We start from the raw sequence: 12,333 nt of genomic DNA on the forward strand, positions 1-12,333 counted from the left end.
GGTTCGGTTTCTGTTTCAGGTTTTCTGATTTTAAACTCTGCTTCTGAACCAAACACCACCATTTTGGAAGTTAAGATTTAACCATCTCCTCTATTAATAATGGCCAAGATCCCACATGGTTTATTAACTGCTTATTAAACCATTCTCCCATCATCAACGATTTGTTGACAAGCAGTTCCAGTCTCTGTACTTGCCCTTCCCACCCTCTTCAAAATTGTACTATTTTCCTGGTATAGTCTCTCGTTGTTCTTCCTGCCGTCACATTTTTGATTTATCACTGTATGCAACACGTAAATTGTGCTTTTAGAATGGCTGCCACGCTACCATCAGTTGAATGTGGATGTTTTTGATCGCAAGACAATGCAGCATGTGCCGTTTACAATGAGCCCTCCATGTTCTCATGATTGTGATTAAGCTGTCGAGCCTGTTCTGTCAGAAACATAGAATCCCTACGTGTGGAAGGAGGCCATTCAGCCCATCGAGTCCACAGCAGCCCTCCGAAAAGCATCCCACCCAGACCCACCCCATGCCCTATCCCTGCATTTTCCACACTATACACTGTGGGCAATTTAGCATAGCCAGTCTACCTAACCTGCACATTTTTCAACTGTGGGAGGAAACCGCAGCAATTGGAAGAAATTCACGCAGGTATGTGGAGAAGAAGGCAGTATTAGAAATACCCCACTCACGTCATTGAAAGATGGTACCACATGCCTGGAAATGTGGTGGAGGCATGCTCAATTGAGGCATTCAAGAGGGCATTGGCTGGTTTTTGGGATTATAATGGTATGCAGGGATAGGGGGGAAAAAAGCAAGAGACTGGCATTAGATAATAGAGCCAGTACAGGTATGATGGACCAAATGGCCTCCTCCTGCAGTGTAATCATTCTGTGACAAAAAGGACAAGGCAAGTTGAAACTTTCATGAGAAAAACAACACAGTGGCACTGAAAATCTATAACACTGAATTGGTGCCGCAGAGTTATTTGTGGTTGCCATGGTTACACTTGACATTAAAGTCATGCAGCCTTCTCTCTGTGAGTAGGCAGAAATCTTGCATGTCTTGACTGAATTGTATTTATAAAATCGGGTCGATGATTGCTGGGATCCTGAGGAGACCATGTAATATTGAACATAGATGAAGAATGAGCTAACCCGAGGTTCTCCTCACTGCTTCACCACATACAATGGTGTGTACCTACCCTCTTCAACTATATGTTCTGTTTGTATTGCAGCAGTCTTCTCCCCCTTTGATGAGGTGCCCGGATTCAACTGCAAGTTTGGGAGCATAGCCCTGAAGAGTTTCTGCGATTGGCACCTCGATAAATCTGCTGACTTTCTATGGAAAGTACATTCAGGGAAAGGAGAATCCACTAATACAGGACCCACAGGGAATTATACAATGGGTAAGACTTGCGAGGTGATGTTCTGAGCTTCGTGATCAATTCAATATCAATTTATTTCACTACTGGAAAACTGTCTGAAGATAACTGTCCTCAGTGCTGTCTCAGTTCTTCTGCTGCTGATACTCTCATCCACGTACTTGACACATCTGACTTGATTGCTCTAACGCTCTCCTGGCTGTCTTCTCACTTTCCATCCTGTATAAACTTGAATTCTTCCAAAGTTCTCGTGTCCATGTCCTCACTTGCACTAAGTTCTGTTCAGCCATTACCTTGTGCTTTTTGTTATTGGTGGGATGTGAACTTTACTGGCAAAGCCAGCATTTCTTGCCCCATCCCTGACTTCGATAGTGAGCTACCTTCCTGAAAAGCCGCGGTCCGTGTGGTGCAGGTTCATCTACATTGGCTCTCAATCCAGCAACAACTCAATTGCAAAATTCTCATCCTTATATACTGATCCCTCCATGTCCTGGCCTCTCCCTATCTCTGTCATCTCCTCCAACCCATCAACTTTGCTAAATATTAGTGTTCCTTCAAATCTGGCCTTTTGCGCATTCTGGATTTTCATCAGTACGCCATTGGCAGTGAGCCTTCAGCACTCTAGACTCTTAGAATCCCACAGTAAATCTCATCATCTCTCCACCTCACCTCCTTCCTTTAAGAAACTCTTGTTGACCAGGCTTTTGGTTCCAATATCATCTTAAGTGACACTGTATCAAATTTTGTTTAGTAACTTTCCTGTGAAGTGCCTTGTTCAAGGTGCTACTTGAATGCAAGTTGCTGCCCAATGCTTAGACAAAAGAGATGATTGAGTATGAAATGTTGTTTGGAGAATCTATGAGATACTTTAATTAAAAGCTGAAAGCACTGGAGAAACATAGCAGTTCTGGCAGCAAGTGTGAAGCATCATGAAGGAGAGCTAAACTGCACTCGAACCCTTAACTCTGTTTCCATCTCTATAGAGGTTGCAGGACCTTCTGGGTTTCTCCAGCAATTTCTGTTTTTGCATTGAATCTCCATAGCCACAGTATTTTGCTTTTGTTTGTGCTCAGATACTTACGTTTCTCTTGATCAATCAGAACTGATAATAACCTGGGACACAATATGCTCTATCTTATAATGGGAACATTCACATTCAAAATATCCAAATTGGGATGACTGCAGATTTCCAACTGGCTATTTGCTGCAAGGTGAAGTTTCTTCTTTTTGGGAAAAAAAATTCAGCATTGAACTGCAAGGTAATTATTTTAGTGTTTCAACTGGTTAAATGACCGGCTGGTTCATACAGATGAAGCTGTCAGGTTTAATCCACAACTCTATGCTGAGTTAGCTATCTTACCTGGGGAAGTGATTGGAACATACAGTGTCCCTGGTACATGAGTGAAATTGCTCATTACCGACCAGCAGTGTCCCTGGAAAAGCAGGCTTTGTAGAGCTTGGGTGAGGTTTAACTCGAATGCAGATCAACACCATGCAAGCTACCTCATCAGGAGCAGCTGCGATAGTTCCAGAAATAGTTACAGATTGAGATGATCAAATGCTTCACAATCAATCTGTGCATCTGAAGTGGAGAGGGAGGAAATGTTCCCTGTGAAAAGCAACAGATCGAGGTTTGAGCAGTGAACAACTGGAAATTGATAACCATTCAGAGTCATGGAGATCTGGAGATCAGGGAGCAGGTGGAACTTCTGATCAAAACATTGACTGGTAGTTAATGGGAGATATAATGCACACAGGTAGAGGCAGTGGAATAGTTTTTCTCTTGTCCTATACATTCTTGTGCATTGTAACTGAAAGCTGTTTGAAAGATTTAATGTTTTCTTGCCCTTGCAGGGAAAGACCATTTTATTTATACTGAAATAATTGGACAGAAAGAAGGACAAGTTGCCCGACTCTGGAGCCCTCAATTATTACCCATCCATTCGGGACGTTGTTTGGTCTTTTGGTACCAAATCCGTGGAATGCATGGCAGCAGTTTAAATGTGATCCAGAGAAAACTATCAGTTGATGTCAAGCCTGAGGTCCTTTGGACCATGAGAGGATCACAGGGCAACCATTGGCAAGAAGGTCGGGTGCTCCTTCCTCGATCGCTAGACAACTCTCAGGTAACTTTGAGAGTTTGTTACAACATTACACAGCTTCTGAAACTGTTTATGAAAGTTAACTGTTTTCAACATGCCAAAGCAGCACCCAGTTCAATCATATATCTACCACGAGTTCAAATCTCTTCACACACACAAGGAGAAAATCAGAGACATGGTCACTTGTGTTGTGACAATGCTATGGCTTTAAGAAGTTATTTTGTTCTTTTTTTTGAAGAGAGGTTGTCAGGCAAAGGTGACAAGCATCTACCAAAATCACTAGAGTAAACAGCTTGTGAGGTTTTTTTTTAAAGTCAGAACAATAGAAGCAGCCTGGCTGGGTGTGGCCAGCTCTCATAGACCAGGATTTCTATTTTTCCTTAGTTTTTAAGTTTAACTTTAGGTGGTTGCTGCTGTAGGCTTGAAGAAGTGAAAGTCATTTTCTGCCCTCTCGATTACAGCCAAAAGCTGGGAGTTTCTCTTCCTAGGCTGCTAGATTGCATGTGAGACAAAATCTGTTTTTTTCTGAATTTGCCTTTTTGCCAAAGGCTGTGTTTATGGAATGTTGCTATATTTGAATTAGTAATTAGTTACAATTAGTAATAGTTACAATATCTATTATTCTGTTAAGTTCCCAATAGAGTTAAGTTATTCTAAATTCTTCTTTCTTTAGTTGTAGTTTAACTACAGTGTTTAAATAAATTGTGTTTTGGTTAATGTTGAGTAGTTTGACCAGTCGCATTGCAACTGGAATATGGCACTTTACATGTGCCTTAAAAATAAGAAGTTAGGGTCCAGGCTTCCTTCTTAAAATATTTTGAGGGGGTCCGGTCTGGTCCATTCAGTATAAATAGAATTGTGAGAAAGCATGGTCCACATTAAACATTGAAGTATAGATATCAGAGCTCATTTTATCAAAATATGACTTTGAGGTTCTTCATGGCAAATTAACATGGATTAGCAGAAGGGTAGTTGTTTGATCAGAGCACTGGATAGGTAGGACAAATGCCAAACTCAGTATGATGTTGATAACTTTCCTAACAGAAGAAACAAATGAACAAAAGAATGAAGTTAAAAGGCATGGGCAAAAAAATGTAGAGAAGTGGGAGATTTCCAACAAAATGGTTCCAGTTGTCAGGCTATTAGAAAACCACCAATCAGATTTGAATAATGTAGAGTGGAATTTGGAATTGCTGTCCAGATGTTTTTGACTTCATCAACTTGACAAATTTTGCAGAAATTTTCCATCATTATCTATACTACAGTTTGACCCTGAACTTTTGACTTTTGAAAGAATCATCAATTTATGATGAAATAGCTGTGGTATATGCTTTGTTCAGGTGGTTAGAGCATTTTTTTTTCAAAGGTGGGCCTGGAAGTAATGGTTGGAAGAGGAATCCAGGGAGGTGTGGCAGTGCATGATGTGGAGATAGTGAGCAGCCGGAATGCGATCGATTGCATTGGTAAGTGTTCTGCAATATGTGCCTTTCTGATTTATATACAGAGCGGAGCCCTCAGGCAAAAACTCTGCCAGGCTGTGCACTACTGACATATTATTATACTCATTGGGTAACTTTAGCCAATAACAGGTGTGCTTAGCCTTCAATCTTCTATTCATTAATTGCAATAGGAAAATAAAATGGTGGGCAGCAAATCTATGATTTTCCAATAAGCTGCGCATTGCATGAGAGGGTCAGAGTCAGAGTAGATTCTCAGAATATCTAGCCTTCATTAAGTGTAACCTTGCACGCTTTCTTATTTGTCAACAGTAGTCTTCAGTGTTGTTCGTAGATAGTGGGAAGGGTAGTTCCACTTTTGCTTTTTATTCCTGATTAATCTAAAGTCTGTCATATAAAAAAGTAAAGTCACCAGTCCTCCCAGACGATAGGGCTGCTCTCTCATTACAGAGAGAGATGACTGCTGGTGGTTTGACCTGAGGATCACCATGTTCAAGGGAAGAGGGGATGTTGAGAAGGAGAATTGTACATAGTAACCACGTAATGAGCCCACCCTACTTCAAGAATGACATTTGTTGTATGAAACATTGGTAAAAACAAAACATAATGTTTGACATAATAGGAAAAAAGTACACTACTTGGACCCTAAAAATTATGTGCTCCATTCAGGTACAACAGACTCCCAACAAAAACATGATGTTGTCGATTAGCCTGTCCAAGTTATTTGGCTGAGATCAGAAATGATTATAGAGATTGAATGTAGTTTGAAATCTAGCAATTCTCAGCTATTAGTTGGAAGAATGCAAGTCTGGGGAACAGTAAGCCTGACTTGAATAATTTAAATGTGAGGCTGGATGGGTATTGAGAATTCTTGAATGCCAACCTTTGTAGATCAGGGAGTATTTACACTGGAGATTAAACTAATGGAGTTGACTCCATGAGTAGGCAGACTCTGTTTGGACTGCATAAAAAAAAAGTATACCCTTCACTGGCACAGAATTAGCTCTAAACCAGCAATCTGCACTAATGGGTACCATCTAATTTAAGATGGGATTTAATTAGAGATATTTACAAGGTGGCTCTGCAGAGAAGAAATTTAAAGCATGAAACTTTCAGAAAACATTGCTGATGCTCACGGAATGTTTTAACTTCCTATAGCTCCCAGGGATGTCTTTCCAGGTTCGGATGGTTCTGTAGCAATCTTTCCCACTGGTAAGTTTCTTTAACAGTGAATGTAGCAAATAAAACGGAACTTTAGCATGTTTATTACCCAAAGCACAGACATTGCAAGATGAAAATCTGTATTGGTGCTTAAAAAACAGTTTTAAATGCTCCTGAACCGGTGATCAGTTACATTTTCTTTAGCTTGTTAACCTTTACATTAGTTGTAAGAAATTAATCCTGAAAAACATTCAACAATACATCTTAGACCTTCAGGCAAGTTAGTCAATTGGATAGGGAAATAAAAAATCAATTGTGCTGGGAAAGTAAAAGGAAAATATAAGTTATTAGGAAACTGACGTTTTCCCAACCACCATCAGTTCTGAGGAAGGTTCACTGAACCAGAAACGTTAACTCAGATTTTTTCTTCACAGATGTTGCCAGATCTGCTGAGCTTTTCCAGCAACTTTGTTTTGTTCCTGATTTACAGCATTGCAGTTCTTTCAGGTTTTATTAGGATTTATGTTAGGTATGTACAAGTACTGTCCCCACTTAATGTTCCCACACTTTTCCCAAACATAGCTTTTCCAATCTTGGCCAGGGAAGCAATAATTAGAGCAGTCCTCAATGGTTAAAGAGAAGGACATGCTCAATCAGTCATATGAATGGTCATAGGAACAGGAACAGACCCTTCAGTCCCTCGAGCCTGTTCTGCCGATCGATTCAACCATACGGAATCTGTAGCATAACTCCATTTTACCCAACTTCCTTTAAAGGCAGCACAGCTGATCCTCTTAGGATGTTGCAGTTTTAAGAAAAACGATGTGAAAAATGTTTGAAGTTAAGGTTTGCATTAAAATGTTTTAAAACAAAATGAACCATTCTTTGGAGAGTGTTTGGATGCCACAGTTAGACATCATTCTAACACTTCTGGGATCTGTGGGAGGATTTTATCTGATCGCTATGTGTAATGAGCATTATAAACAAAGATCAGTAGATTTCCTTGAGTAATTATTTTTAATGCTTTCCCTTTGAACATTGTTTGGTGATGGGAAAAGATAGAGTTTCCATTGTTAATGAAGAGATGGAATAGACTTGGGTAGGTTTTAATAGCTTTGTCCGGTTCCAGTGCTTACAGTGTGACTATGTCCAGTGACTGGGCAAAATCATCCTCATGAGTTTCAAATTCAGCCCAGAATGATCAGTTAAACATTGATGTGATCACTGTGTTTATGGAATTTAGTCTGTGCTAGCTGTATAACCATACAGGAAATGATCTTTGAATGCCCCAACTTAGTGGGTGTGGGCTTTTACTGAAAAAATCAGCTTTAATATATATCTCACTCAAAAAGTGAGGTTGGTGTGGGAAATGAAAACAATTTCAACGATGCAATATTGGGTGTCTTGCTCGTGATTGGGATTTAAAGCACATCTCTGGAGCAGAAGGAACGTTACATTGAACGTGTACCACAGTTGACCCAGAAGAGTATGATCTTGACACTGGGTACTCGGACAGGAGTTGTGGTCCAGGTTGCAACAGTGTCATCCTTTCTCTTTATCCCTACAAAAAAAACACACATAACAAATAGGAAAATGCATCCCTGAGGAATTGTTGTACTTAACTGATATCTAAAAATGTAATCATGTAATTTACTATCACTAGCTGAGACCCACAAAACATTAGAGTGAAATTTGTACATTTAGCCTATTCCATCATCTCATTCACCACTCCCCATGCAGTCCCTTCCCTCTATGCCGTTCCATCACTCCTGTTTTGTATCTCTCATGCGGTTTTGATTTTCTGCGTGGAGATTTGGCCTCGTTACCCAAGAAAAGATATATTTGTCATATGAGGAGTTCAGCGAAGATTCACCAGGTTCATTACTAGAGTGGCAGCTTTGTTGTACGATGAGAGATATAGTCAATTTGCCCTCTATTCTCTAGAGTTTAGAAGTTCGAGAGGGACCACATTGAAATACGTACAATTCTGACAGGGGTGAATGCAGGGATGATGTATTCCTTAGCTAGGGTGCTGTATTTAGAACAAGAGATCCCATTATCAGGATACAGGGTAGACCATTTAGGACTGAAGTAAGGTGACCCTGTAGAATTCTCCACCACATAAAGCTGTGGAGGCCAAGTAACTGACTATATTCAACAAAGTAATAGATAGATTTCTGCTCACTAATGGCTTCAAGGAATATGAGGAAACAGCATGAGTAGGATGAGAATGAGGTATATTGTCACATGTACTCACATCAGTGCAGTGAAAAGTTTACAAAGTCACCACTTACAGTGCCATCTTTGGTACAACAGTACCTCGGTACAGGATCTTAGGAATAAATTCAAAAAATAAAGAAATAAAATGTTCAGCATTACAGTCTTCCACACCATCTTAGGTACAGGGTACCTAGGTACAAAATCTTAGGAATAGGTTAAAAAAATAAAGAAATGAAAAGTTCAGCATTATAGTCCTTAAGCAGATCATGCAGAGATAGGGGATCAGATAAAACCGTGTTGAATGGTGGCAAAGGAATGATGGGCTGAATGGCCTACTCTTGCTCCTATTTTCTCTGTTTTATGAATAACCCAAAAGACTAGGTTTTTGAATGGTTATTAATGTACTTTTTTAAAAAATTTCAGCTGTGAACCCTGAGGATCCCACTGACAAAACCTTTTTTGAGAATTCTGGAAATGTACTGAAGACTCTTGACCCTATCCTTATTACAATCATAGCTATGAGTGCACTGGGTGTCATTCTGGGAGCTATCTGCGGAGTTGTCCTATACTGTGCCTGTTGGCACAGTGCTCTGGCTGAAAGGAATCTATCTGCTCTCGAGAGCTACAATTTCGAACTGGTGGATGGAGTGAAACTGAAAAAGGACAAACTGAACTCACAGAACTCATACTCAGAGGCGTGAGAAAGAAGCACTCAAGGGCTTTAAAGTGGCTGCGGAAGAATGTCTGAAACTGTGGAATTCTTTGAGTTTTTTTTTGTATAATTGTTTGTCTTAGGAAAGACAAGAAGAGCTCTGGATAATGCTGGTCTGTGACTGAGCCAAGCTTTTCTCAGGAGCAACTGATAAAGCAATCAAACGGGATGCTATGTAAAAAAAAATGAATTATGTACAGTCGGCTTTTTAATTTTTAAATTAAAGTTTTAAATAAACAAATGCTGGTGTTGAGACCAAGTGAGATCATTTTACAAGTATTTATCGTTTTCTGTAAAGAGTTATAAATTTGTATCATTCTATTTGTATAATGACTTAGCTTCATAAAATATGTTTCCAAAGGGCTTTAAAAACCTATGTTTTTGTATATTAGTCCAGATTTTATACTTTGAGTATACAGTATATTGATTTTTCCCACCCTCTTCCTGCTTTGAGAAAAATTAGCATTAAGCCTCATTAGATACTGAGGGGGCCGTGACCTTTATAACAAGAGTAAATGATATGATTTGGTGACATGCTACACAGGGCAACTGTCTGTGTGCTGTTAACATTGTGATTGGCTTCGGGCCAGTGGCCTGGATTTACAATTGCTTGCACTGAAATACACGCCACAAGGTTGAATTTTTTTTTCCTTCTCTGTTAGGAGAGTGTGCTAAAAGAATGGTGTTAGAGACAGATTTGATTCTACTTTATTTCTGTTTATGCAATATTAGTTTAAACAAAAAAAAGAAAAAAAAGGTTTTGTTATTGAAAAGTTATTAAAGATATCTATAATTATATGGTTGACATGTTTCTTGTATGGTATTGTTTCACGTTTTGTATCGCTGTGAAAGTTTCTCTTCTGGATTGTTTTTCCTATAAAAAACACATTTTATTGGCATTATTGCTTGAATAAATCGTTGCTTTGAAACTGAAGAGAAGAAAAAGCCTTAACTGAAAATGTTTGTATTCTTGACACACAGAAAGCCTAGACAATTCACACTGTTGTGTTGTATCTTGTACTTAAATCTATGACTACTGCCTTCCAAAGATTCAATTAAATTTAATCTTTTCCTACAGTACTCTATTTGTGGTTTGTTGTAGTGGGACCTCAGAGTCCAGTCTACTCGTGAGCTGCAGTGTCCTGTAATTTCTATAAATTGACCATTAAGACCATGCTAATCACCATACTAGCTATTCCTGGCATTCAGCAGGGTCAGAGTTCATGATATGTAACAGTAACACTAAGTCACACCAAAACAGATGAGCAGTGGGAAATGTTGCTGTATTAATTGTCAATAAACAATGAGGCCATTAATAGTGCCACAAATCAGTATTTAAATCTTTTAAAATTTTAAAACATGACTGGATGCTAAAAGGATCTGGAACAAACACTTTTTTTTCAACAAGTTATTATGGAACACTGCAGATTCAAATGACTAATTTGTCACTTTGTCTTGTGTGATTGCAAACAGCATTCTTGCAACAGGATTCTATACTGAAATTCCTGCTGTATTGCTGAGGAAGGTTTTTAACATTATATGTCACTGTATACTGTTAACTTATCTTGATGGGTGAAAGGCATGATCCAAAGTAAGATATAGAGGGGAAATTTTTAAAAAATGATATGGAGAAAATAATGTATTATTTATGACTGGAAACAGTATTCAAATAGCATTCTGTAGGATTTGTAAAACTGTTTAGTAATCCATATGGAACATGTTAAGACTTGCTGACCAGTATATGCGGCCCACCATTGATGACTTTACTGACTGATGAATGTTGAGAGTGATGAATGTTTCCTCTCTGTCTCTCTCTCTTGCAGTTCAGTAAGTGAAATCAAAGAAATACAATTAGGAGACAGAGCTAACTCAGTCTCCATAACGTAGTCAAAAGGGTCCCTGTGGGAAAGTGCTTCGTTGCCATTTTAATTGCCTAGAAATGTGTAACTAAAACGCAGCATGAGGAGAACAGACTGTGAGGCTCAAAAGTAGCTCTTGGTAAAAACCCTACCTGAAATACTTGTGAAGAACAGAAAGGTAGCAAGGAGCATTGAGTTAATGAGAAAATCCACTATTTGGGTGGACAGGGAATGGCTCCAAGAGTTTTCATTGATATTCCAAACATTGAGTATCATTAACGTTTTGTTTGGAACAGCAATCTCAAAAAAATTGGACAATAAAGTTTGGAAATGGAAGGCACTTAATGTCACCTGGAATGTAAGATAAATACTTCTAGTGAATCGGATTGAAAATGTAAAACCATTGCCCTTCGAATAGTACTAGACATTCCAACAAGGACTTTTGAAATAATGTTCCATAATGTCAAAAAAGCAACAATAAAAATGCTGTCTTGTCACCGTAAGCCTTTCCTGCTCGAGTTTGGGCAATAATGTCTGGAGGTCTTAAATGAAAATAATAGAGACCCCGAGAAAGTTTGGATTTAAGACAGTGAAACCACCTTAAAGAGAAGTTGAACGTCCTCTCTTTCTTTGTAATTTTCATATTTGTTTGTATTTTATCAAAGGAAGATCTGTGATATGTATATATTTCTATGCTGTGTATTAAACAGAAGGGTTTTCACAATGGCTTCCCCGCTTTTTATTTCTTTTATTTCTACACCCATTCTGAAAATCTCAAAAACAATTAGCAAGTAAATTAAATTAAGGACTTTTCCTGGACTATTCAGGGATTAATCCCAGCTAATAGATGTCTAATTTGCCAGATTGTCCAACAAAAGAGCAAAAAAAATTAGCTGCTGATACAACAATGTCCTCACATCATCCTGTAATCTAGTGAAATAGTTTGATGTGTTTAGGCATCTTCTTCCCATGGTCATGGCCACCAAGAAAAGTGGCATCTGACAGTGAACTTTCTGCAGTTGGATTTATGCAAGAAGAATTGGATAACAGTTCTGCCAGAGAAAAAAACACTGTCAATCATTGCCCTGTTCTCACTAAATAGTGTGTTAATCTGAATTATTGAGGGTGGTGCATGAACAATGGTAGCTGGATGAAATTCCAGACACTATTCTAAATTCTAATTCTAGCATTCTAAAATCACAAGCTTGTGAAGAACAGTTTTCAGTCCATACAGCTCCCTTATCATAGCTGCCATTTCTACGAGCAGCATCAATGTAAAAAGTCCCAAACTGATCAAAATCCCATATTGGATTGATGCAATATTTGTCATTATTAGAACATTATGGTTACATTACTTGACTAATTGTTCAGAGGCCCCAGGACTGACAATCCAGAAGCAGGAGTTCAAATCCCACCACGTGCCTGGGAATTTAAATTTGGT

At 38.8% G+C, this 12,333-nt stretch overlaps 1 protein-coding gene across 5 annotated transcripts in view; it reads left to right on the forward strand.

The window, feature by feature from the left end:
* The window catches only part of nrp1a (neuropilin 1a), a 174,592-nt gene extending 162,972 nt beyond the window's left edge, over positions 1-11,620 (forward strand). For 2 of the 5 annotated variants that reach the window (XM_048617056.1, XM_048617070.1), the window contains exons 13-17: positions 1,238-1,405; positions 3,236-3,507; positions 4,850-4,946; positions 6,099-6,152; positions 8,745-11,620. In XM_048617056.1, coding sequence (XP_048473013.1) covers positions 1,238-1,405; positions 3,236-3,507; positions 4,850-4,946; positions 6,099-6,152; positions 8,745-9,022 — 869 coding nt within the window. In that variant the 3' untranslated portion in view covers positions 9,023-11,620. Of the gene's footprint in view, positions 1-1,234; positions 1,406-3,235; positions 3,508-4,849; positions 4,947-6,098; positions 6,153-8,744 lie in introns of all 5 variants that reach the window. The other 3 variants (XM_048617063.1, XM_048617051.1, XM_048617075.1) reach the window with 2 other exon arrangements.
* The last annotated feature ends 713 nt before the right edge of the window (positions 11,621-12,333 follow it).

This window comes from Rhincodon typus, chromosome 2, assembly GCF_021869965.1.
Source record: "Rhincodon typus isolate 14 chromosome 2, sRhiTyp1.1, whole genome shotgun sequence".
Classification (NCBI taxonomy): domain Eukaryota; kingdom Metazoa; phylum Chordata; class Chondrichthyes; order Orectolobiformes; family Rhincodontidae; genus Rhincodon; species Rhincodon typus.